Source organism: Dipodomys spectabilis, unplaced genomic scaffold (genome assembly GCF_019054845.1).
Source record: "Dipodomys spectabilis isolate Male_0828 unplaced genomic scaffold, ASM1905484v1 ptg000187l, whole genome shotgun sequence".
Lineage (NCBI taxonomy): Eukaryota > Metazoa > Chordata > Mammalia > Rodentia > Heteromyidae > Dipodomys > Dipodomys spectabilis.
Genome location: NW_024870864.1, coordinates 1,972,518 through 2,000,109, shown reverse-complemented (window position 1 = coordinate 2,000,109; position 27,592 = coordinate 1,972,518). Strand labels below are relative to the sequence as shown.

Below are 27,592 nucleotides of genomic sequence, written 5' to 3'. Positions count from 1 at the left end.
CTGTTGGCTTCCTGTGAGACTCTGGTGACTCAATGCTCCCAGGTCCGGTGAAGTTGTAAGGATAGAAAGCACACCCAATTCCACAACAAAGGCTTTCCATTGTGGAGACCAGCCCTTCTCTATGCACCACTGGCTCAGCCTGGGGTCCAGGCACAACCAGATGGAAGGCACTGTCTCTATAAGTGAGTGATTTCAACTCTGACACAGGATGGAAGGAGTCCAGGGAACACAGGCTCAGGAAGAGGGTGTTGTTAGTGTTGTGTGTTTGTGGTCATGAGGCAGAAGTGAACCTGGATCCTACTATCTATGAGAGTTACAGCAAGACCAGTGCCTTTCTGGGTCAAAGGATAGATGCCAGGAAAGAGGAAGTACTCCAATAGAGAATGGGTCTTCTTGGGATGTGTGCCTGGGAGGTCCTCAAATTGGCTTCTGAGCAAGGACAAAGTTCCACAGCTATATCTTTTCTGGCAAAGTGAGCCACGAATGAGCAGGTTAAGGTCCAACCTGCCTCACAGGGAATAAAGAGAAAGGGACTGATCGAGAGACACACTAGCTACCAAAGTCCTGACCCTGAGCTGCAGTCCATTAATGATTTCTGTTTTATATTGCTGCCCACATTCTGCCTGCCCTCACTCAGGATCAATCATTGCTGAGTCAGAAGCCCAAGGTCTCTGCTATCCCACCTGGGGGCAGGTCAGCCCCGCACTGGCCATTTCCTTATGCCTATGTGACTGTCCCTTCTACCCAAGTCCAGGTGGTCACTGTCCCAAATCAGGCTGGGGCAGATGTTCAGAGATGTGGACCTATCAAATCTATGCATTTCAGAGTTGGAGAGAATGACTGTAAGAGTGCAGATGGTGAGGATTCATCTAGAAATGCATCTGCCTTTAGCTGGTGTCAGACAATGGGGCTTGGAGGAATGTGGCGAGTGATGAAGAAATCCTTGTGAACCACAGCACTGTTTGAATTGAAATCTAATGACAATACTAGACAATGGTGGGCTTCCTGGGCACCCATGACCTTGTGTGGTTGTCTTGTGTAATGACTGTGTGCCTCACGTACTTTAAGTTAGGACAGGTCTCATGGTGAGGAGCAGTGAAGCTGCCAAGCTTATGCTGTGTTGAGTAAATAAATGGACAATTCTAGGTCTGACAGCCATCATGCCCTGAGGAAGCAGGGTCCCGTCCCTGCTCTTTGTTTTGAGGAAACAGAACTACACAGCATCAAGAGAATAGTCAGCTCTGATCATCTCCCCACCCTAGGAACACCACGGGATTGGGAATGCTTCCCACAGAGGGGAGGGCACAGGATATCCTATCATGCTACAAACTCACCAGGCCCTCTTGCTGGCAGATGACACTTGTGGCCTCTTTGTTAAGCCAATGGGTTTCCAGTTGCTACTGGGGTAGCAAGGCAAAGCTGTTCTTTTTGTAGTGGTTTTGTAATATTTTTTCTCTTTCTTCTTCCTTTCTGTTCTTTTCTTTCCTTTTCTTTTCTTTATCTTTTCTTTTTGATGCTAATACTGGGGCTTGGACTTAGGACCTGGGTACTGTCTTTTAAACTTTTTGGCTCAAGGCTGGTGCTCTACCACTTGAGCCATAGTTCCCCTTCTAGCTTTTCAGTGATTCATTGGAGAAAAGTGTCAAGGAAATCTCTCCCCCAATTCCCCGAATGGGCTTGGAACAAGATCTTCAGATCTCAGCCTCCTGAGTAACTAGGATTATAAGTTTGGGACACGGGCACCTGGCTGTTTTAGCAATTCAGCTGGTTCTGTGTGTGCATTGTCCTGGCCTCATACAGGAGGCTGCAATGAATGCTTGCTCACTCCCCAGCACTGAGTTGTCAGTTATAAGCATCCAGGCAAGGGGGCCACAGGGGATTTCACCTCCAGAAGTCCTGATGGATGAGACCCTTAACCAATGAGCGCTCAGGAGGCTGAGGGGAGGAGGGGGGAGTAGGCGGGGAGTAGGGCTAATTTACATGATTCACATGCAGTGTCCCTGGCCTCAGTAGGCCCACATGTGGATGGCACTGTGCGGGTATCCTGTGTCACATGCACGGGTCAGCTGCTCGCCCCTCTATTGCACTCTGCTAGGATTGTCCAGATTCATTCTTTCTGTTGCTCAATCACACTCCTTGACACAGAAGCCCCAGAACTTGCTTCCAGGATGTTTTTGGCTCCTTGACAACCTCTTCCTGTTTTGGAAGTTAAAAAGTGACATTTACATAGAGAAGTTTGGCTGTGAAAACAAGATTGCACTGATGGAGGGGAATGGGGGTCTTTGAGCAGCAGCAGAAGTGGTGCTCCCCATCTGGGGAAGTGGGGGAAGGGGCGGGCTGTCTCCCCAATCCAGAACCATGAAACCTGTTTTCTTCCCTTCTGTGTCAGAAACCATGAATTTGTACACAGTTGTCAACTTATGACACATTCTCACACCAACAGGGAAGACAGACTGAAAACAAATTCTCAGAACATCTATCTCCCTGCAATGCTATACATTCATTAGAAGGAATTCACATACAGCCTTTGCCTTTGTCCCGAAGGCCATACCTCTGGCTTCCAGCCAAGAGTAAGCTAAATAGTTCAACACACAAAAAGCTGGAACTTAAGATCCTAGTGTTCACACTGGGGAATGATATAGGATTATGCTCCTTCAAAACCAGGACTCTGGGGGACTAGGAGGAGGTAACTCAACAAGTCCCTGGACTTGTTACCACCTCATTGAAGACAGAAGCCCTCTCCATGGGCAGGAGCAGGAGAGGCCATGACCCTGTGGATGGAGGTGCTTTGTGATGGGCAGGGGAAAAAGTCCTTAGCCTCAGCGTCTCAGTGACTGAGGGCAAAGGGAATGGCTAGGAGAGGACCTGAACAAAGAGGTGGGGAGCTCCTTCTCAAGGCCCAATTCTCACTTGTCACAGTCATGGCTGGGAAATCATGTTTATGTCTGAGACCACCGACTGCTATAGTTTGGATATAATAGAAGAGTGTCTCAAACCATCTCATGCACGGAAAGTGAGGTCCCAGAGTGGCAGTGTTGAGAGCCACTAGGACTTCGAAGATGTGAAGCCTAGAGGTTTGGGTCAAGGCTGTGCTACCTGCAGAAAGGATCAAGAGGGTTCTTGTAGGAGCCCAAGCCAGTTCTTGAGTGGTTGCAAAAGGGCTCCTCTCTGTTCTGTGGCCAGTGTCTCATTTTGTACTCTTTCCCTCTTCTTCAAGGTCCTGCCGTGTGGTGTCATCTGACACAATGCCTTCCCAAACTGTAAGCTAAATCAGCCTCCTTACTTCCTAAGTCACCAAGCTCCAGGGAATTTGTTACAGTAACAGAAAACGAACTAACACAAGGACCAAATTTAGAGATAAACCAAGGTTTTGGGGAATGCTATAGCCCAAGAGTTTCATAATACAACAGATCTCTAGAAATAAATGCCTCCTTTATGGCTGCACACTGTCACAAAGTATCTAATGGAAGTCTAATGGTTTAGGTTTAACTCATTCATTCATACTTTCAGTGGCTTTTTCAAATTGTATTTACATGCAATTTGTAAGTTTGCATCGATAAGGTAAAATGTCTTAGACACTAGAGAAGTGTCATGTTTACTTGGTATATCCATTATGCTACTTACTAGTTCTGACCCTGCCTGGGCAAATCAACCTGCCTGACCTGTTTCTTCAGCAGTAATATGGAAAAAGTTGGTACCTACTTCTAATAGTAGTTGTGAGACTAATAAGCTAACCAAGAATACTGTTAAAGACATAGTAGGCACGCAAGTCAACTGATGACGACCCTGCCAGGTCTCCAGTAGGCACTGAAAGCAATGCTAGATGCTACTGATAATTAACAACAGTAAAGGCGCTTGGGACATTCCCCATCTGATAGGCAAGGAGACTTAATTAGCTCATCTCATTATTTCTGTTCTCTGAAAGAGGGAGTCAACTCTTCAATGCCTGCAACTTTTGCTTTTTTTCGGGAGCGGGGGGTGGGAGGAGTACTGGGGTATGGAGTACTGGGGTATGAACTCAGGGCTTTGTGCTTATTAGACAGGTATTCTACCACTTGTGCCATATCCCTAGCCAGGTCTCACTTTTTGTCCAGTCAGCCTAGACTGTGTTCCTTGTGTAGGAATGACAGGTGTACACCACTGTATCCAGCTTTTTACTGGTTGAGATGAAGTCTCATGCATTTTTTTTTCTTGGCCAGGGTTGGCCTTCAGCCATAATCCTACTGATCTCAGTTTCCCAAGTTGGTAGGATTACAGATGTGAGCCACGGGAATCTGGTCTAGTTAGCTTTTTCTTTTTTTGTACTGAGGTTTTGAATTTAGGGCCTTGTACTTTCTAGGGTCTCTACTATTTGAGCCATGCCCCTAGCTCTTTTTGCCTATTTTTTTTTTTACATAGTTTTTCTAATGTATGCACAGGCTAGTCTGAACTATGATCTGCTTACTTATATACTTTCTGGAGAGCTAGGATGACAGCTCATGCCATCATATCCAGCTATTAATTGAGATGGGGCCTTAAGTTTGTTAGGACAGTCTTGAATGAGAAGCCTCCTAATTTCTGCTGAGTGGCTAAGATTACAGGCATGAATCACCAGTGCCTGGCCTTGTTTGGGTGACATTTTTTTTACTTATATTGATTTAAAATGACAGATGATTCTGCTTTTGTATTTAATTAGGGATAAATCACATTCAATGCACAATTATTCAAATGACAAGATAATAATTTAGTGACACTCCTAAATTTATATATTCTAGCTACACATCAGATAATTTAGAAATATCTTCTGTTCTGGGATGGTCTTCACTTTCTTGAGTAGTTATTGATAAGATCTTATTTTCATAGAAATCTATACCATCAATTAATTAATTTTTGTTTTGTTTTGTTCTTTTGCTGGTCCTGGGATTTGAACTCAAGGCCTGGGCTCTGTCCCTGAGCCTCTCTGTGGCTCAAGGCTAGTGCTCTACCACTTGAACCACAGCACCACTTTGAGATTTTTCTGAGTAGTTTATTGGAGATAAGAGTCTCATGGACTTTCCTACCTGGGCTGGCTTTTGAACTGTGATCCTCAGATCTCAGCCTCCTGAGTAGCTAAAATTACAGGTGTGAGCAACTAGTGCCCAGCTAATTTAATTTGTTTTGGGGAAAAAAAACTTCAAATTAGACGCAACAGTATTCTTTATATGCTTTATTGTTTTAAAATATACTAAAATGACTGCTATTTGTTAAAAAATATGTGTATAAAAACAATTCAGATCCATGTTACAAGGAGTCGTTTGTTTTGGTTCTGTCATTTGATTCAAGCCATCACAGGGTCCAGCAAATGCAGTGGGAAGCTGGGGGCCAAGGCCACCACTTTTAGGCCAAATTCTTTCTTATTTCACCCAAGAAGTCATAGGTCTGCTCTGAAAGATCAAAAGGCTCATGGACTCCATCAGGTGACAGCAAGGTTTTCAGGGCACCCTGGTTCTCTTTGTTTTGCTTGAGGAAGTCAGCGATGACTTTCCATCGAGCATCCTCGGTCTCTTCTTCTGCCCACCGGAATGGAGGCAGGAGGGCAGAATGCAGGAGCGGAAGCACGCAGTCATGGTAAACCAGGAGAAACTTGGCCTTCAGTAGCTCTTTGTCTCTCTGAGAAAATACCACAGCACAAAGAATAGTAGATAGAAATATACCATAGTACTCAAAGCATGAAATCCTGTGAACGTTGTTAGCTATAAGCCACCTAAGTATGTGATGGAGGGGGCTTAGTGCATGGCACCTATGGGTGCTCAGCCAACCTCAGAGGACACAGTCCCTCTAGGGTGGGAACCAGAGACCACACAGAGCAGAGCTGAGATCTCCTGGAGACCAAGGTGTCTCCTAAGTTCCACCAAGTGTCACATGTGCTGTCAAGTAAATCAGGTGTGGCTAATTCTTGTGAGAAGGTTCCAGGCAAAGACAACAAAATCACAATCAAGGCCAGCTATGTGTATGTGGCTGGATTCCAGCATGTCAGAGGTAACAGCATGGTACCATGAGGGTGCCCAGTGTTTTGCATGGGACCTGGAGAAAGGAGATACAGCGAGTAAGAAATTGTTGGGTTGGGAGTGGGATGTCCTTTAGCCCTGAGGGTGTCTGACCCTCCTCAGATGACAAGAGTGGTACAATACCCACAGGAGCAACCAAGGCCTGATGGCAATAGGCTTAGGTGGTAATATCAGCAGGCATAGTTGACAGACTGGAAGTTTCTGTATGCAGTGGGGTCTATGCAAAGCCAGTGTCCCAGCAATCCCATGAGCACAGAGCCAAGTCTACAGGCCTGAGGCCTAGCATGCTATCCAATGCTGTGCTAGAATGGCCTGGAATCTGCACATTTTGGCAAAGGTCACATTATGGGTTGAATGGAAGCTCACATAAAGATATAATATATATCTATATATAGAGATATTTTATGTATATGTGTATATATATATATATATATATATATATATATATATATATATATATCCACACCCCATGTTTATAGGGTTTTTGTTGTTGTTGTTGTTATTGGTCATGGAGCTTGAACTCAGGGCCTGGGTGCTGTCCCTGAGCTTTTATGCTCAAGGCTAGTGCTCTCCCACTTTGAGCCATAGCACCACTAGGATTTTTGGTTGGTTTTTTTTTTTTGTAAGTCATGGCGCTTGAACTCTGGGCCTGGGTGCTGTCCCTGAGCTCTTCAGCTCAAGGTGAGTGTTCTATCACTTGAGCCACAGAGCCACTTCCAGTGTTCTGGTGGTTAAGTGGAGATAAAAAGCCTTTGAACTGCGGGCTAGGAAGGTGGCTCAGTGGTAGAGCGCTTGTCTTGCATGTAGGAGGCCCTGGGTTTGATTCCTCAGCACCACATATGCAAAGAGAAAAAAAGCCGGAAGTGGTGCTGTGGCTCAAGTGGCAGAGCGCTAGCCTTGAGCTGAAGAGCTGAGGGACAGCGCCCAGGCCCAGAGTTCAGGCCCCACGACCAGACCAAAAAAAAAAAAAAAAGCCTTTGAACTGTGATCCTCAGATCTCAGCCTCATGAGTAGCTAGGATTACAAGTGTGAGCCACCAATGCCCGGCTTGTATTTTTAGTTTTTATTCTCCCATATTCCTTCTATTTTTTTTCCTTGTACTGCTTGGTACTGGGGCTTGAACACAGGGTCTGGGTACTGTGTCTTAGCTTCTTCCCTCCTTGAGCTATATTTCTATTTCTGGCATTTTAGTGGTTAACTGGAAGTGAGTCTCACACTTTTCTGCCCAGGCTGGCTTCAAACCATGATCCTCAGATCTCAGCCTAGGATTACAGGCATGAGCCACAGGCACTCATCCCACATTCCTTCTAAATAATCAACACATTAAATATGAACTGGTCAGCTATGGACTAGGGACTGAGTGTGACTCCCTGTCTTCTCAGTCATTTATTGGCTGTGGCTACTTCTGCATTACAAGGAACTGTGACAGGGAATGCAGCATCTGCAAAGTCTAACATAGTTGCAGGTAAAGTACTGCTCACCAAGCAGCATGACTGCTGTCTGGTGATAACATGCTTCCATGGTAGCTAAGAACCAGGTAACCCTTCATCAGATGGTGCAGCCCAGGCCAATTTTCTTCTCCTTTCTCCCTGCTTCATATGGGTGTTGACAGAGGGATCTTTTTCTTTTTTCTTTCTTTTTTTTTTTAAATAAAGGATATTTGATAACTAACTGGGAGACTCTGGTTTAGAAACTTCCTCTCCATTTGCATAAAATTCTGGGATCTGAAATGACTGTCCTGACAAGGGTTCCCTTTCATGTAAGAAATGATCTGGCATACCCTTCTTGGAATGTCTGCAATCACAGTTACACAGTTTGTCCAATTAAGAGAAGTTACGGCATTAACAGTAATGTGCAAGTTACTATTGCAGGTACTCAGTTTAGTGCGGAGAGGCTGATTACCTTCTCTGATCTTTTCAAGGTACTTTCTTTCTCAGCCCAGGCACTCTAAAAAAAGCAAAAAGAAACATTATGAGTCAGAGTATCCACAAGTATCCACAAGTCCTTGTGACACTTTTGTTACTTTCCTCCATAATTAATCATATGGTCAGGCTTAGAAACACTGCAGAATGGGTTCATGCAACAAGTGACTGTTGCCAGGATTGCCATTAACCCCCAACCAGCCCAACAAGGGAGATGGACCTGTGAAAAACCTCTCCAAAGCCTTTGCTTATTATAAGCCAAAACTAGTTTAAGAAGAGAAACACTGAAAACAACATATCCATGTCAAGTGCCCAGGCAGAGTACCTGAACAGTGAAATCATTTGAAGCTTCTAAAGCAGGACAGCAAACAAAATAGAATATTGTCCTTCTCAACAATCCTGCCAGCCATAATGATGCCAACGAGCAGGTGAGATAGACCCAAGTACTTTTAATCTATCCACAAGCTTCAGGAAAGTTTCTTCAAGGAAATAAGAAACCCGAAGGCCCGTCGATACCATGAAGGTAAGAACTGAAGGCTTTCAGCACCAGTCCCTGGCAGACTACAACACTGGGCAACATGTGCTTGGTCTTGGCTGCCTTCTCAGGGCCTGGATTTTGTGCCTGTTGCCACCTAATTTCACAGGTCAGGCCTCTCTCTTAGAAGGACCTGAGGTACATATGGACTCATACCTAGAAAGGGATTTCCCATGCCACAAAGAGCAGCTGCTTGCCAGATCACAGGTGCTGCCACTCAGGTGGTCTTGGAATGTGCCCCATGGCATTGTGTAACTATTGCCAGCAGGTCCTCCAGGGCATGGAGAGGATGCACTGAGAACCAATGTTTTACGAAATAGTCCAAGTGTCATGATTATGAACATACCAACCACAACCTGAACTTAGCTAAGGAAAAGGTAGGAGGGCTCATACATTTAATAATGTAGAACTGAAAAGATAATTTGTCCCATGGAAAAAAACTGAAAAGATAATATGGCTTAATGTGAATAGCACTTAGCAACTTTAGCTTTATTGCCTAGTAAAATTTGTCTCTTGTTTGTTAGTTGAAGGTAAAGATCTCCCTCTGACTATAGCGGAAGGTGTTCCATGTAGAAGAACTTGGTGGAGATAGAAAACTATGTGGGTCACTACCACTGCACTAAGGTCCTAGCTCTCTTTAAGTGGACCATGTGACTGGCTCTGGCCAATAAGTGTGAGTGGGAGTGGCCCAGGCCCTGGGTAAAGACAGTGGAAACCTCAAGGACAGTCCTCTATTTCTCTCTTTTCCTGCTGGGGCAAATGGTACCAAGGAGCTGCTCAACCCAGACAATGCTATGAGCTGGTGGGACCTGTGGGTCAGTGGAACATGTCTTCCACTGACCCATGCTGGTTAAATACTATGAGCAAGAAACACTGCCAAGTCAGGCACTGCAGCATGGCCTAGCTCATCCAAAGTCACAGCAGGCCATGAAGATGAAGCTCAAACTTGTAGGAGCAACATGCTTTTGAAACTTTAGCATTTATTATATAAATCATTCACTGGGGAAAATTAAGAATATACAGATAAAATAACCTATGATCCAGAGGTAATCACCACAACATATACAGTATATGCTTCCTGATCCTCACCGGCAGAGGTGTGTGGTGTGTGTGTGTGTGTGTGTGTGTGTATAAATAGACAATATAACTTAACTTTTTTCACTTAATGAATATGAACGCTTTTGCTTATGCCTTCCTAAATGGCCTGTGGCACATTAGGAGGGACTTGAAGCGGACGCAGCACGACAGCCCTGGTTTTGTTGTTCCTGAGCTCCGTGGCCCGTCTGGTCATGTCTCTGGGCCATCATGACAGCAGGCACCGCCCTTGCTCACTGGCAGGAAGGAACACTCACATTAGAAGGATGAGGCTGAGTTAAGAGTTAGCTTTAGGAGTTAGTTAGACTACAGACTGGCTGGGAGACGCCATCCTAAGAAAACGAAGCCTAGAGCAGATGACAGGACTCTTTAGCATAGTGTGTGTAACCACTTCAGAGGCTGCCTACCCTGAGAGCGTCCATCACATCAGTCTGCTCCCAGAGCTTGGGGAATGTGGCCAGCACTGGATGACTAATTAAATCTGGAATACACAAGAACAGACAGAATACATTATATGAACTCCATTCACCATGTTTTACTTCAATAGATATCAAAATATCCATTCTATTAAAACTCTCCTGCCAACTGATATGTTGATAACACCCGGAGGGCTCAAAACTTCCCCCTCAAAATCCATCAGCCCTTATACTTTATCCCAGGGAGGTCTGAAATAAGTAAATAAATAGAACTTGCAGGGTGAGGGGCTAGGTGGCTGTAAACAGAGAGAGACACACACTCAGTTCTTCTGCCCGTGACATCCTTCGTATTTCCACCTCTTCCTCCTCATGCCTGAGATGTGGTGAAGGCCATTCTGTTTAGGACAGGCCCTGCTCGTGGGAGGCTGCCAGGATCAAGTAGCAGCAACAGGGGAAAGGAGGAAGAGGACTGGCTGCTCAGGTCTGACTCAGGCTATCAGTGCTCAAGGAAAGATCCCAGACTGTGTCCAAGGCCAGTGGAGAGTAGTAGATGGCTCTGGAAGTAATTGGGAGCTGTGGATTCTGGGAAGCTATTGGTATTCCACAGGAAATCCAATCACAGGAAAGCCCTGTGCAAGGAAGCACACCAGCAAGGATATCTTAGAATACCCGAGTCTGGATAACTGACAAATTGAATGTCTACTGTATGGTTCTGGAGATGAGAAAGTCCAATCAAGGTGCCAGCATCTGGTGTCTGCTGAGGGTTGCCTACTATGAACTCTGTTGAAGAGAAATAGTGTGTTCTATGGCAGAAAGCAGTCAAGCCCTTCTGTGAGGCCTCCCAATCCCATCCATGAGAAGCTTTGACAGCTAAACTACTTTCCAAAGATACCGCCTCTCATACCATCACAGTGGCCACACATGCAGTCTGGAGGAGACACATTCAAGCCACAGCAGATGCTTTTGCAATGGCTAAGGCAATACCTTCTAGAACCCTGTGTTCTCGGTAGAAACCAATCCTTTCTCTAGATCTTAAGGAGCTTATTCTGATGGTCAAACTTAAAGGAAGCCAACAGTTGTAAGTAACCTTAGGAAAACCTAATAATCTTATTCTCTTTATGGATTCTTTTCTTTCAGAAAAGATATCTACAGCCATTAAACTCAAAGGCATGTGGTGGTCAAGAGAGTGAGTTATTCCTTGAGAAGTAGCTGTGCTTTCAGGCTTTGAGCTCCATTCTCTCTCCTGTCTAGGTGGTACCCACAGGAACATCACTAGGACATTCCAGGGCTTCCCCCTTGCTCCACTCATCCACACTGTCTGTCTACCTTCAATGTCAGCTGCTCTGATAGCAGCACATTTTCTTGCCAGGGTCTCAGACATGCTGCTCCCTCTGTTGAGAGAGGATCTCATCCAACCTTTCCTCCATGCATCTAATTCCTCCACTCCTGCTCTCATCTTCAGCCTTTCTCATTCAGAGAATGCTTTTCCCACTGTGATCCTAGTGTGCCCTCTGTTGTGTGTGGTCTGTTGCTTCCGTGCCTGATTCAGTCATCACCAAGCCTACATGAAGCAAACAGGGCATATCTAGATGCTTATTGACTCACTGAGCTCAAAGAACACCCCAGCATGAAAGTGATTTTTGTTAAAGTCATAGAACATACACATTTCTCTTGGCAAGTTTATTCGTGTATGACAGCTTGTTGGTTTTCTAAATTAGTTTTTAACATTTTACTTGGAAAAATGTTCAAACTCAACAAGAAGCTGCCAGAATAAAAAACAGTGCATGGTATATGGAATACTCTTTTCTTGAAATAATTGGTTTCAGAGTAAACCACTGACACTGACATTTCACGCATTAAGCACCAGTTATGCAGGGAGATTGTGCTTTCTTCCCTAAAAGATGGCATGCTCAGCAAATGTGTAGTAAAAACAAGATTATCCAGAGAAAATAAAAGGAAATGTGATCACATATGGGTTTCAAGATCTCAAAGCTCCAGAATCTGTACTCTTATACATAATGTACAAATACGGATGCTATTTTGATATATTTCTTTTTTTTTTTTTGCCAGTCATGGGGCCTGAACTCTGGGCCTGGGCGCTGTCCCTCAGCTCTTAAGCTCAAGGCTAGCACTCTACCACTTGAGCCACAGTGCCACTTCTGGCCTTTTCTGCTTATGTGGTGCTGAGGAATCGAACCCAGGGCCTCATGCATGCAAGGCAAGCACTCTACCACTGAGCCACCTTCCCAGCCCTATTTTGATATATTTCTATGTGTCCTTTTTTTCCTTCCTCCCTTCCCTTCCCTTTTCTTTCTTTCCTTTCCCCCTTCCCTTCCTTTTTTTCCCCCTTTCTTTCTCTCCCCTCCCTTTCCTTTTTTTTTGTGCTAGTATTGGGGCTTGAACTCAGGCCTAGGCACTATTTCTAGTTTTTTTGTTTAAAGTTAGTGCTTTACCACTTGAGCCACATCTCCACTTCTGACTTTTTGGTGGTTAATTGGAGATGAGAGTCTCATAGACTTTCCTGCCTAGGCTGGCTTCAAACCACAATCCTCCGACCTCAGACTCCTGAGGTCTGGTGCCCAGCTTGTGTCATATTTCTATGTGGAAGACACAGACTGGCACAGGCACAACCACATACGCTCAAGGCATGTGAGAGAATGGCTGGGATGCCTTACCAGCACTTTGCAGGCTTGCTCTGTCCTTCAGAAGCACATCTCCAAGGATTTGTCGATAAAATACCAAGAGGTGAGAGGAACACATACTTCCAATCAGTGTTTCTGGCAGCAGACTATTACACAAGAAAAAACATGAATTCATTAAACAACCCCCTGCAATGCAATCTAAATTGTTTTACTGTGTATTACTTTAATGAGTAGTTTAACATTTTGCTTTGTTATTAGAGACTATTTTTATAATTTAAGGAGAAATTTCCACTATACCTTGGCCACTTCAGATAACCTGCATTTTTAGGTGTACTTTTTCAAAACTCAGCTGTGAATTGTCATCTGTGTGTATGCCCATATCAAATGCCAAATAAAAAGCTGTCAATCACAGGTTTTGGAAAGAAAGAGACCAGTGAGCTAGAAGAGTGAACGAAGACCTGTGGCAGGCATGCTGGATGTGGTGGGTGCAGAGGGTGTCAGCACAGACTGCTTATGGGCTGGCTGGGATGTGGAGGACATGCCAGAACTAGACTGAGTTCCAACTTGGCAGCTAGGTGCTGTGGGTTAATTAGCTCTTCTCCTTGTGCTTTCCTTTCCTCATGTGTAGAATGTGGAGAGTGATACTTGCATTTCAGGTTACTAAAAGGATTAAAATAAGGGCTGGGTGCAGTGGTTCATGACTGTAACCCCAGTTACTCAGGAACACCTTCAAAGTTGTGGCCACTCCAGGAAAATAAATTAGCAAGACTCAGTCTCAACAAATAATCCATTTGTGGAGGTTCATACTTGTAACCCCAGCAACTTGAAAGCCATGGGTAGAATTACAGTTCAAGGCCAGCCCTGGGCAAAAGTGAGAAACTCTACTGAAAAATAACTAAAGCAAAACAGGGCTGGGAGTATAGCTCAAGTTGCAGAGCACCTGCCTAGCAATCACGAGGCCTAGAATTCAAACCTCAAAACTGTCAAAGATAACTATTTTTTAAAAAATAAACAAGGGGCTGGGAAGGTGGCTCAATGGTAGAGCGCTTGCCTTGCATGCATGAGGCCCTGGGTTCAATTCCCCAGCACCACATAAGCAAAAAGAAAAAAAGCCAGAAGCGGCGCTGTGGCTCAAGTGGCAGAGTGCTAGCCTGGAGCTGGATTGCTGAGGGACAGCACCCAGGCCCAGAGTTCAGGCCCCACGACCGGACCCCCCCCCCACCCAAAAAAAAACAACAAAAAAACCAACCAAACAAAAACAATTTAAAAAAACAGGATTAAAATGAGGTTAAGTGTGGAATGCTTAATGTAGTGTCTGGTATGTAGAAAGGGCTCAAAAAATAGAAAACAATTCAGTATTAAAGTATTAGTTTAAAATAAATTATCATAACTTTGGGATATGACAGGTAATTCACATGGTAGCTGCAAAGAAAATATACACAGAATATAAACACAAGGAAGTTAAAAGGGAAGCAAACTATATTCTTATTTTGTTGAATGAATAAAAACGTCCCTCTGGAAGTAGAGCTATGACTCAAAGTGGTCTAGCCTTGAGCAAAAAGAGCTCAGGGACAGCACCCAGGCCCTGAGTTCAAGTTCTACCACTGACCAAAAAAAAACTCTCTTTAATGAATCAAACAAAGAAAAGTAGTACAGGAGGACATGAAGGACAAAACCCCCAATACTACAAGACATACAAAAAACAAGTAACAAAATGCCTAAATTAAGGTCTTTCCTATGGTAATTAAATATAAACAGACTAAAAATCTCTAATCAAAAGATACAGATTGGCAGAATGGATTAACAAGATCTAACTATATGCTATCTATAAGAGACTTGTTTAGATGCTTAGGATGCTCACAACTAAAAGGCTACAAACCATACCTCAATCTTGATAAACTATTCCTTAGCTTTATTTCTAGAGAATTTTAGATGGGAAAACTATTATAGCTTCTAGATGTCTGGAAGAGAAGAGTGAATGTGCTGTATAGTGATGGACTCCATGGGTCTTTAGTTTCACGGAATTTACATAAGTATCCTTGACTATTCCTCACCCTTACAGTTCTAGAAACATTAAAAGAAATGTAGGCTAGCTGGATGCTTGTAGCTCACACCTGTAATCCTAGCTATTTAGGAAGCTGAGATCTGAGGATTTTGGCTCAAAGCCAGTCCAGATAGTAAAGTCTGTGACACTTTTATTTCCAATTAACCACCAAAAAAAACTGCAAGTGGAGCTATGGCTCAAGTGGTATAGTGCCAGCCTTAATCAAAAGAAGCTCAGGGACTGGCCCAGGACCTGAGGTCAAGCTCCAGAACTGACACAAAAAGCAAAAAATAACAAAAAATGCAAATTAAGTGCTTGGTGTGGCTTAAGTGGTAGAGTACCTGCCTAGCAAGTACAAGATCCTGAATTCAAATCCCAGTTCTACACGATACATAGTACATATACATACATACACACACATATACATATGTATGTATGTGTATATATATATATATATATATATATATGTATACATGTTCAGGATAAGGTTCTCTTGCCTCATTTCCATTTATAACCACTAATTTAGTACATAGAGCCACATGCTATTTTTCTCCAACCCTAATTTTTTTTTATTTTTGCTGGTCTTGGGGCTTGAACACAGGGCCTGGGCACTGTCCTTGAGTCTCTATGCTCAAGGCTAGCCTCTACCACTTGAGCCACAGCACCACTTACCGCTTGAGTAGTAGCAGAGATGAGTCTCACAGGGACTTTTCTGCCTGGGCTGGCTTCAAACCGTGATCCTTAGATCTCAGCCTTCTGAGTAGCTACCATCACAGGCAAGAGCCACTGGTGCCTGGCTCCTGCTAAAATTCTTATATGACTTAGATTTCAAAGCCTGCTGTGGAGGTACATATAAGCTACTTCTATGCCATCACATGCCTGTCAGGGTTCTCCCTGCCCAGCCCTCTAGTCCACGCATGCATGGGCAGAGGTCCAGCTGCATGCTCAATCTCAGGGCCCATGCTTAAGAATGGCCATTGGTGCCAGAGGAAAGGTGGCACCTTCCTTCCTTCCACTGGCCCTCTCCTCTCCTGGTTGCCAGGCTGCTCTGTCTGAGTGGCAGGCGGGGTGCTCCCTGGGTGTGGGCATTCCTCTCCTTTGGCACCCGCCAACAGTATGAGGCAATGGTGATCCAGTTCATTATAATTATTACTAGCTGTTCTTTACAGAAATCTCCTGATTTTTCTACACCTAGCAAGTTCAAGGCTATAAAAGTTTAGCTGACCTGAGAGTAAAAATGTTTTCTTCTAACTTCAGACTAGCAAACTCTGGTGGTAAAAGTGCCTTAAACAAGTAACACTCTTCCCTTAATCTTTAATAATATGATTGAAATAAAAGAAAGATGGAATGCATAGAAAAAGCGTAGGTAAGTATATTTATAGCAAATTTACACATATGCACACACAGCTGACTTGTACAGACCACTGCTGGCAGGCAATCAGAGCTCTGAGAGTGTGAATTTACAGTATCCCTCCCCAGGGGCATAGCTATATGCTCTTGGCCAAATCACATCAAGTTATATCCTTTGAAAATAGCCCCCAAACTAGAAAGGCAAGTTGGTGATGCGGAAGCATCTGTTTGCTTCCTATCAAAGTGACAGGTGGCTGTGATCACAACTGACTGCAAACAAAACTGCTGAACTGGGGGAGGGGGGTGTGGGGGGCAGATGGGAAGGGATGGGAAGGGGAAACAAAGGAGGAGGCAACAATGCTTGATAAGAAATACTTTCATTACCTTGCCCATGTAATTGTAACCCCTCTGTACGATATTTTCAGAATTAAAAAAATAAATAAATAAAAATTTAAAAAAACAACCCTGCTGAACTCCAGGTGCTTTCCTGGTAGAGATGGTGTGCACTGGTTCATGTGTATTTTTACAAGTCTTGTGAAGTACATACACATGCATGTGTGCATGCACACTCACATGTCATGCATATATATGCACGTGCACACACACTAAACACTACATAAGAATTCTGGTTGGGGCTGGGAAGGTGGCTCAGTGGTAGAGCACTTGCCTTGCATGCTCGAGGCCCTGGGTTAGATTCCTCAGCACCACATAAGAAAAAAGCCGGAAGTGGCTCTGTGGCTCAAGTAGTAGAGTGCTAGCCTTGAGATGAAGAGCTGAGGGACAGCACCCAGGCCCAGAGTTCAGGCCCCACGACCGGACCCAAAAAAAAAAAAAAAGAATTCTGGCTATATGAGATGGCAGTGTAAAGATAACCATGGGATTCCCTGTATTTGATGTTGGTATAATTTGTGGAGGGGAAGGGAAAAAACCAAATCATTTAAATAGGGATATAGGTGGACTACTGCAACACTGAGATGTACAAGTTGTTATGTCAAAAAATGAACTTTACAACTTTGGCTGGGGGGTGGGGGTGGGGGAGATGGGAAGGGATGGGAAGGGGAAACAAAGGAGGAGGCAACAATGCTTGATAAGAAATGTACTCATTATCTTGCCCATGTAATTGTAACCCCTCTATACGGTATTTTCACAATAAAAAAGAAAGAAAGAAAAAAAGAGAAAAAGATCAACAGAATTTCTAATATCAAAAAAAAAAAAAGGATAACCATGGGAAAAGCTGGACACCAGTGTAAAATCTAACCAGGCTTATTACCTGGGGCCTTGCCTTTATTCTTGTGTACTCCCTGGTGTAGTGAAAGGAACGCGCCCCCCCCTCGGACGCCCCCCCCCCTCCAGAACAAAGGTGAGATTAGTAGGCAAGGAATGCTGGAGTTACAGTTGGGGGTGTCCCTTTGAAGACTGAAAGTGATGTCATCTGTCATTTGTTTCCCCATTGAAGGTGGCAGGGAGAGGCGGGTGAGGGTGCTGGAGTGGATCAGTCCTGCCTATCTCTACCTCCATGTCCTAAAGCCCACATGCCTAGCCTCTCACCATGGCCCATGGCCTGGTTTCTGTGACAGCCAGCTTGGGCTGGGGCCTACGGCAGCACAGTGCCCAGACACGCTTGACATCAACTAGCCACATACATTCCAGAGGCATGCAAAGCACAGTGGTAGTCTCAAGACTGTCCTCAAGTCTGTGGGCTCTGGGGGAAAAAAGAGGACGCATCTGGGAGTTGAGGGAGACACCAAGGCTAGAAGGAGCAAAGTTCTTAAGAAGTAAACTAGTAGGAAGACCTTTGCTGGAAAATTATTTTGCAAACACTTTCTGGGTATACTGTGTGCTGAGGAACCTCACTCAGTCTCTGAGGCCTGGAAGACAATGACCTGAATTGTGGACAGGTATTTTTGGTGTCAGGTGAATGAGTTGCTTTCTGACCTCTGTGCCATGTACTCCAATGTGATCTTGAGATCAGAAAAACTATGTGACAACCAGCATTTGGAGCCAAATAAACCTCATTTGGAGCTGCCTTTGACAGACATGAGGAGGAGTACTCGTCACCCACAGATGAGCAATGGGGCACTGAAGGAGGAGAAAGAACAAAGCCAGGTGGGATTTGGCTTTTCTCTTACAAAGGCTGCTACTGTGCTGCTTTCTACAAGAACAATTTTCCAAGCAAAGACTGACCAAAAAAGGAATTTAGAGGCTCTGTGAGTCTCCAGGAAGGAAAAAAAAATGCCGGGAGTAGGTAATACCCAGGGACACATTATTAATGGTTACTGAAGAGGTTAGTTGTTAATAGTATAATTATAAAATACAAAATAAGGGCTATTTAAACTAAGACCACAATCTGAAATGAGGAAAAGACACCATTCAGAGAGAAACATTGAGTCTCCTGTCATTACCCTGTCTTTTTTTTTTCAGTTTCCATTCAGTGCCTTGCATCAGTCACTAGGTAGATAGATGCTCTACCACTTAATCTACACCTCTAGACCTTTTTGCTTTAGTTATCTATTTTCAAATTGAGTCTCATATTTATGGTCAGTCTGGGCTGAACCAGTCATCTGTTTATACTTCCCTTGCAGCTGGGATGACAGGTACTTGTCATCATGCTAGCCTTTTATTTATTCATTTATTTCTTTTTCTTAAAGTTGAGATGGGGTCTCATGAAATTTTTATGTCCAGATGGTTTCAAACCACGATCCTCTTGATCTCTACCTCCTAAGCAGCAAAAGTTACAGGTATGAATACCGTCTCTGGCCATTCCCCTACTTTTGATGATCTACAAGCAGTAAACATGGCCTGAGGACAGTTCATTGCATCAGATTTGTCTCCACACTGGGCTTTTCCTTCCTTTTTGTTCTCCGTGTGTCCTCTGTGGAAAGTTCCTTTCCTCTACATCATTCCAATACCACATCCCTCCAGGCCATCAAAACCCGTTCTGAATCTTCCTGATCTTACCACCAACAAAGTACACCTTTGTTTGAACAAATTTTACAACATGGTACCATCTATCTGGTGTAATACTTACACCAGATACTTATGATTGTAAATAATTATAATAGTAAATAATACTTATAACAGTAAGTAATCACAGTGAACACTACTGTTTTACTTTGTGGTATGTATTATACACATAGGCTGGTATGTATTATACACATAGGCTAAGTGCTTTATATACTTTGTTTCTACTAAAGCTCATCATAGCCTCAGTTAGAAATTTAACATTATTAATAATATTGAGACCCCAAGACAGAAACTGGTAGATCTGGGATTGTACTAGTGGAAAAGCTCCCTGAGAAAAATGCAAATGAAAATCACCATGGAAAACATTACTCACATTTTAGAATGGGCAAAGCAGAAAATAACAATAATATCAAGTACTGATCATTTTGGACAACAGTTTGGCAGTTTCTTATAAACAGAAACCAACATTGGATGATCCAATAACTTCTATCTAGGTGCTTCTACACATAAAAAAATTAGACATACATCTACACACCAAAACTTTGTATGAAATATCTAAAGCAGCTAAATGTATAATTTCCCAAATCCAGACACAAGTTAAATGTTTATTAACCAGTGTGCATACAAAAACAACCAGGGTGCTATTTAGAAGGAAAGGAACAAATTATTAGCACATACACATCAGTATGGGTTAACTTTTGGTGCATTATGCCAAGTGAAAGACCATCCTCATGTCTACCCACAGCATGGTTACATTCATGAAGGCTAGGAAAAGGCAAAAGTGTGATTGCCTGAAGTTGGAGCTAAGAGATGATTATAGGGGACCTGAGGTAACTTTTTAGAGTGAGGGGACTGTCTATGTTGGGCTGTTACACTACTGGGTTTGTCAGAACTGCCAAAAGGGAAAACTTTACTGCATGTAAACTAAGCTCCAATAAACCTAAAAGAAAAGGTCCCTGAGGATAGGCTCATGGGTTGGAAAGTCCTGTTTATTCAAGTCTGAAAATTACTTATAACCAAATCTCATTTGAACTAACTGATAAGCAGGAGTAAGAGAATCTAAGGTTTATTTGGTTACATTTTCCTACTTATCTTTGGCAGACAATTAATGAGGAAAAAAGCACTGACAAAAGACAATCAAGCAGATGGAGAAGCAAAAGCAGAGGTGGCATATGAAGAGAAGGCTGCAGAGGCAAGAGCAGGTACCCACCTTAGTATGTTTCTTGATCTCCTGTTCAGAGACCTCAGTTTCACTAGAAGTTGAGGCTGCCTTCGCATGCTCATCATCTGGTGGAAAACACTGCCCTGTGCTTGAAAAAAAAAATACACACAGATTAAGTACTTGGGACAGCCTGCACTAACACAAACATTTGATGAGACTATACCATCAGTGGTACTGGGCTGTCAGAAAGTCAGGACTCATGCATACTTATTTCTCAATGAGTGATGGAGAGAAACTTTACTGCCCACGTACTTCCCTTGGGGCACCTATTGGCTACTGTGTCACATGCTTTACAGTATTGTTATTGCCAATTACCAGGAAGGAAAGGGAGTTTGGAAAGCACATTTGGCTCTCTTAAGAGCCACCTGCATCTCAGAGCTCAATCCTTCCTGTTTCCAGAAGGTAGGAGATGGTCAGGGCAGCACATTGGTGAGAGTGGTGGGTCACCAAAACAAGGACAGAAATGGCTGAGGAATAACCAGAGTCTTTTGTTTTTTGTCAGTTGTGGGGCTTGATCTCAGGGCCTGAGTGTTGTCCCTGAGCTCTTTTTGTTCAAGACTAGCACTCTACCACTTTGAGCAACAGTTCCACTTCTTGTTTTCTGAGCAGTTAATTGGAGATGAGAGTCTCATGGGCACTTTTCTTCCCAGGCTGGCTTCGAATCATGATCCTCAGATGTCAGCCTCCCGAGTAGCTAGGATTACAGGTGTGAGTTACCAGTGCCCACCTCATCCTGAGTCTTTCAACTTCGGACTCCACGAGGAAAGAACCACACCTGCCCTGTTCTCCATTTTCCCATTCTCTGGCACATTGGTTGGGCAATGACATTAAAAGGTGTTATCTTTCTGGAAGGCAACTTGGCATGCACAACACAATATCAGATGTCTCCAGCCTTTGACCTAGTAATGAGCAATCTCTGAACTAGCCTATTTGGTTCATTCTGTTACAAACATCAGCTCAGTGTTCCATGAAAAGGAACTAATGCAGGATCCTCATTCTTCATGATTTCCTACACTGGAATTGCATACATGCTCCCAAGAAAATAAACACTGAGATAAAAATGACTCAGCTTTTAATAGCAAAGGCTCTATTTTTAAAAATGTGAATCCAGCCAGGTGCTAGTGACTCATGCTTGTAATCCTAGCTACTCAAGAGGCTGAGATCTGAGGATCACAGCAGGAAGGTCTATGAGACTCTTATCTCCAATTAACCATGAGAAATCTGGAAGTGGTGCTGTGGCTCAAAGTGGTAAAGTGCCAGCCTTGAGTGAAAAAGCTCAGGGACAGCGCTCAGGACTGCCACAACTGACAAAAAAAAAGTGAATCCATGTGAAAAATGTTATGTACACTAGAAGTTTCCTTCTTGAATGCACCTGCTATTTTTTAATCTTTAAGGAAAGGAAGGTGTTATGGTTTGGATCTGAGTTCCCCAAAGGCCCATGAATTAAAAACTTAGTCACTCATCTGTGGCACTATTGGGAGGTGATGGAGTTTTTAGGAGACAGCACCCACTGGAAGAAAGTTAGATCATGGGGATGCTTTTGAAGGGGACTGAGACCTCAGCCCTTTCCTGTGTCTGTTTCTGTGGTAACAGGCTCTTCTGCAGTAACAGGCTCTTCTGCTTCATGTTTCTGCCATGATGCACTACCACTGGTCCAATGCAACAGGGGCCCATGGATTGAAACCATGAGCTAAGATCAGGTGTTTTGTCAGTGACAAGAAGCTGTACCAAGCACTGGTGGCTCATGCCTGTAATCCTAGCTACTCAGGAGGCTGAGATCTGAGGATCATGGTTCAAAGACAGCCCAGGCAGGAAAGTCTGTGAGACTCTCATCTCCAATTAACCACCAGAAAACTGGAAGTGATTGAGCTGAAGAGTCTGGGTCCAGTTCAAGCCCCACAACTGAGAAAGGAAGAAGAAGAAGAAGAGGAGGAGGAGAAGGAGGGGGAGGGGGAGGGGGAGGAGGAGGAGGAAGAGGAAGAGGAGGAGGGAAGAAGGAGGAGGAGGGAAGAAGGAGGAAGAGGGAAGAAGGAGGAGGAGGAGGAGGAGGAGGAGGAGGGAAGAAGGAGGAGGAGGGAAGGAGGAAGAGGGAAGAAGGAGGAAGAGGGAAGAAGGAGGAATAAGAAGAAGAAGGAGGAGGAGGAGGAGGAGGAAGAGGAGGAGGAGGAAGAGGAGGAGGAGGAGGAAGAAGAAGAAGAAGAAGAAGAAGACGAAGAAGAAGAAGAAGGAAGAAGGAAGAAGAAGAAGAAGGAAGAAGAAGAAAGAAGACGAAGACGAAGAAGAAGAAGAAGAAGAAGAAGAAGAAGCAGAAGCAGCAGCAGCAGCAGCAGCAGCTGACAAGCACAGAAAGCACTGTGTAAGAGCTTTACCTCTTCTGGATACTGAAGGGTCCACTTCAACACCTTTTTCATAAGGAGTGCCTCCATTCAGGAAGAGCTCATATGTTCTGTAAGAGAACAGTACACTATGATGGGCATGTCATGGGCACTGGCTGATCGCTGTGGTCAGTGATGAAGTATTATCAACTCAAAGATATTCACAGACATTTATTTATACTTCATTGGTGAGAAGATAGATGGTGATCCCTCCATGAGAAACCATCTCAGCACATTTAGACTTTTTAAGTATAAAATGTAGAAAATATATTTTCAAACAAGAAAATGAGACAGATTGATATTATTTAAACAATTTGACAGGTAATTCTTGTTAATATGTAAATAAGTATTAACTTTTTAATGAACTTTTCAAATTTGTTCAATTGTTATTTGAAATAATCATCATAGCTTTATATCATTTTTAAAATATAAAAGTACGGGGCTGGGAAGGTGGCTCAGTGGTAGAATGCTTGCCTTGCATGCATGAGGTCCTGGGTTCGATTCCCCAGCACCACATAAGCAAAAAGAAAAAAGCCGGAAGTGGCGCTGTGGCTCAAGTGGTAGAGCGCTAGCCTTGAGCTGAAGAGCTGAGGGACAGCGCCCAGGCCCAGAGTTCAGGCCCCACGACCGGACCCAAAAAATAAAAAATAAAATAAAATAAAATATAAAAGTAACATGTAGGGGCTGGGAAGGTGGCTTCAGTGGTAGAGCGCTTGCCTTGCATGCATGAGGCCCTGGGTCGATTCCTCAGCACCACATAAGAAAAAAGAAAAAAGCTGGAAGTGGCGCTGTGGCTCAAGTGGTAGAGCACTAGCCTTGAGCTGAAGAGCTGAGGGATAGCACCCAGGCCCAGAGTTCAGGCCCCACGACCGGACCCAAAAAAAAAAAAGTAACATGTAGATTGTGGTGAAAAGTTTTAACTGCATAAGAAGGAGTAATAAGTTAAAAAACAAAACAAAAACCCTCCCCAACCCCTCTCTCCTAATTTGGTAAATCTCCTGCCCTATCTTTTTTTTGTTGTTGGTCATGAGGCTGGTCTGAGCCTGGGCGCTGTCCTTCAGCTCTTCAGCTGAAGGTGAGCGCTCTACTACTTGAGCCATAGCACCACTTCTGGTTTTCTTAGTGGTTTATTGGAGATAAGAGTCTCAAGGACTTTCCTGTCGGGCTGGCTTTGAACCGCAATCCTCAGATCTCAGCCTCCTGAGTAGCTAGGATTATAGGCATGAGCCACTGATACCTAGACTGCCCTATCTTTTTCTGTACTTTCCTCTCCCTTTTTTATTTCCCTTCCTCTCTCCTTCCCTCCATTTGTTCTTTCCTCCTTTCCTCCTTTGTTCCCTCTCTCCCAGCAGCCTCCTCTCCTTTTATGATGCTGGGGATTAAACCTAGGGCTTTGCACATGGCTAGGCTAGAACTTTTTACTGAGCGGCCCTCCCATACTGAGTGTGGAAAACTAAGGTTTAGAGGCCCTTTTTAGTGTTACTGCACCATCTCCTTAATTCTGCTTCTCAAATATAATCCCTGGGAACAGTTTACCCAGACCCACATAGGCTAACAAATAGATTTAAATGATCAGAAGTAGAATTATAGTATCCAGGCTATTCTATGACTTAGTTTTTTCATTTAATGTATACTGGGAAAAATTTAATATTAATATACAGAGCTCACCTCATTAAAAATATAGGTGTGGTTTCATTTTTAGAATGATGGAGACTGTACTTTTTCTTAGTTCTCTTAAGTACAATTTAAAACTCAACATATTTTAAAAACAAATCACAAGAAACTTAGGTTTCTATACTCACTCAAGGTGCTGGGGCCCCTCCTGCTAGGGTACCACCAGACAACTAGTGGTCAGGTCTTTTACCTCTGCCCAGAGGTAAGGAGGCCAACTGAGGAGTGTTATCTAAATTAACCTGCTAAATTGAGCCTTAGGGATGGAAATGATTTCCTCATATTAAAGAAATAAAGGAAATTCAGGTCTGGCAAAATGAAGGAACCTGCCCAGTTACTTAGGCAGAGCTGGACCAGACCCTGGAGCTGTAGTAGTAGACACTGTTGGGGTAGTAGTCCCCCATCTAGCCTGCAGCCTGTGTGGGTGTCTTGTATATATCCTAGACTTTATTATCATTAAGAATGATAATAATCATTTATTAACTTTTGAGAACTTTTCTGTATCAGGGCAGTAATCTTCCAACTCTCCTACATATGTCACCAGTATTTGCTTTCAGTCAGCCTTTTGCAATTAAAGTCAAAAGCTATTTACAGTGTTGCCAGTGGGATTTCAATGGCCTGCCTACAGAAGAAAGGTAGAGAGTCCCAGAAGCCCTGGGGCCCTGGCCTCATTCCCTGCTCTCATCATTTAGCGTGGTAAGAAGAGCTAGTCCACAGGAATTCTTGACTGCACATGCAGACAGCCATTCTATGAGCTATTTTCCCTCCAGGATAAGACTGCATGCTGTTTTCACACACTCCCCTATACAACTCTACAATTAACATGAAAATTCCTTTCCCTTCAATGCGTAGGAATACTGATAAAACACACTTGAGCTATCCAGGTCCTAAAAAATGAATTCCTACAAAATTCCTCATTGACAAAGGATACAAAGCTCACTTACTTTGCTGGAATAGGAACACCACTGGCATCGAAAAGTTTAAGAAACACCCAGCCACAGCTTAACTCTCCTCTTTCTCCAGTTGACTAAGAAATAAGGATATGAAGCAATGTCTGGATTAGTCAAATTTATAAGCATATACCAAGTCCTCTGAAGGAGCACAATTAATATTCACCCCTAGGACTGAACAATGTGTCACATGAAAATTCAATGAAACAAGAGTCCTACTTTACTTGCAGGTCGGTATTGATGGTGGTACTTCAGGTGACAGTATTTTGAAAAATTGCTCTTGCAAGGCCCTTAAACCTGTTGGTATAGCACAGTTGCTGTTATATCTGGAGTGCTAGGGACATTTTATGGACTGATTCCAAGTCACATTGATACACATGGGCAGGAAGAAACACTCACTCCAGGGCCTTTCTGCTTGGAAGTTTAACTTCACTGTCAATTGCCAGAAACCACTAAGGCTCATTTGGGGACTCTCAATGTGACCTCCCTGTGAAGCCTCTCTGGGTAACCACTAGGCCATCTTTATACACTGCACCTCTCAAGCTATTATTGCAAGGTAGTGATGTTGCCAGCACAGCCCACAACCACAGGTGAATAGTTCATGTGACATGAGTTAAACCAAGCTTGTGGTGTTCTCGTTATAAAATTAAAATGTTGCTGGGCGCCGGTGGCTCACGCCTATAATACTAGCTACTCAGGAGGCTGGAGATGTGAGGATCACGGTTCAAAACCAGCCCAGGCAGGAAAGTCCGAGAGACTCTTATCACCAATAAAACTAGAAAACTGGAAGTGGCGTTGTGGCTCAAGCGGTAGAGTGTTTGCCTTGAGCTGAAGAGCTAAGGGATGGTGCTCAAGCCTAGAGTTCAAGCCCCACAACCCCCCCCCCCAAGAAAACAATTAAAATGTTGCAGCCTCTTAATAACTCTCAGTTACAAAGCTAAATGTGCTCAGCCCCTGGAAGACAGAAGCAACCTGGCCATATGCTAGAACCCCCTGGCATTTTTTAAAATCACTTTCCCAGCCTTGGCTAATTTTCATCTTTTAAAAGTGCTGGAGTTTGCTAGTGCTAAAATATAAACAAATACCCTTTTATTTTAATTATCACTAAGAAAGCAGTACTTCACAAAAATTTAGAATCACTACAATTCTCCTTCCTCAAGAGATTAAATTAAAATTTTATACAAAAATCCTTTACTACTTTACCTGTAAATAGATAAATATCTAACACTTCCCTAGTATATAAATATCTAACACTTCCCTTTTCAGTGCTTCATTAGAAGGTTTTACTTTTAATAGACATACATTGCGAATATAGGAAATTCCAAGTTCAAATAATATTCCAAGGTCTAGAGATGAAGAATTGGACCTGATAAAACAATCACCATCAAGCAAGCATGGCAGGATGCCAGTGACCTGGAATGGTAGAGAGACCAAAGTTATTTACACAAATGAAAAGAGTCACCTATCTCTCAGTGGTTTTTTATTTTGCTTTATAACTGAGCTATCTGTTTATCTCTCTCTCTCTCTCTCTCTCTCTCTCTCTCTCTCTCTCTCTCTCTCTATCTATCTATCTATCTACCTATCTATCTATCTCTCTATCTGTTTCAGGTACTGGGAGCTGAATTTAGAGCTTCAGACTTGTTAAAAAGGTACCCTACCACTAGAACTAGTCCCCTTTTCTTTTTTTTTTTTTTTTGGTTCCAGTTGTGGGCCTGAACTCTGGGCCTGGGTGTTGTCCCTCAGCTCTTCAGCTCCAGGCTAGCACTCTACCACTTGAGCCACAGTGCCACTTCCGGCTTTTTTCTTTTTGCTTAAGTGGTGCTGAGGAATCGAACTCAGGGCCTCATGCATGCAAGGCAAGTGCTCTACCACTGAGCCATCTTCCCAGCCCCGACTAGTCCCCTTTTTTATTTTTATAGTAGGTTTTCACTTTATGTTGAGGCTATCCTCTTATTTGTGCCTCCCTTTGTCACTGGGGTAATAGGCATGTGCCACTGAACCCAGCCATTGTGCTTCTTATACAGCTGGGATAATAGGTGAGTAGCACATTGCTCAGCCATTGATTGAGATGGAGTCTCAAGAACTTTTAGGCCCAGGCTGGCCTCAAATATAAATCCCCTGATGTCTACCTGCCAAGTAGCTAGGATTGCAGGTTTGAGCCACCCACCATACTCAGGTAGGTCTTTTAAAGAAAATAAAACACAGATGGATTAGATTCATCTGACCAATGATTTGAAGTAGAAACATGTAACTTCTCTGAGTAACAGCTAATAGCAAAGGTATTGTAAGTCCCCAGTAGTGCTACAAAACAAGTTTGCCTGCCGGGTGCCGGTGGCTCATGCCTGTAATCCTAGCTACTGAGGGGGCTGAGATTTGAGGA

At 43.5% G+C, this 27,592-nt stretch overlaps 1 protein-coding gene across 1 annotated transcript in view; it reads right to left on the bottom strand.

Moving 5' to 3' along the window:
• Positions 1-5,165: 5,165 nt before the first annotated feature.
• Nphp1 (nephrocystin 1) overlaps positions 5,166-27,592 on the bottom strand; it is a 50,026-nt gene continuing 27,599 nt past the window's right edge. Inside the window, exons 13-20 of the mRNA XM_042695400.1 lie at positions 26,515-26,625; positions 25,207-25,289; positions 22,586-22,662; positions 20,205-20,304; positions 12,670-12,782; positions 9,986-10,059; positions 7,929-7,973; positions 5,166-5,628 (exon numbers count right to left, since the gene is read on the bottom strand). Coding sequence (XP_042551334.1) covers positions 5,356-5,628; positions 7,929-7,973; positions 9,986-10,059; positions 12,670-12,782; positions 20,205-20,304; positions 22,586-22,662; positions 25,207-25,289; positions 26,515-26,625 — 876 coding nt within the window. The 3' untranslated portion in view covers positions 5,166-5,355. The remainder of the gene's footprint in view (positions 5,629-7,928; positions 7,974-9,985; positions 10,060-12,669; positions 12,783-20,204; positions 20,305-22,585; positions 22,663-25,206; positions 25,290-26,514; positions 26,626-27,592) is intronic.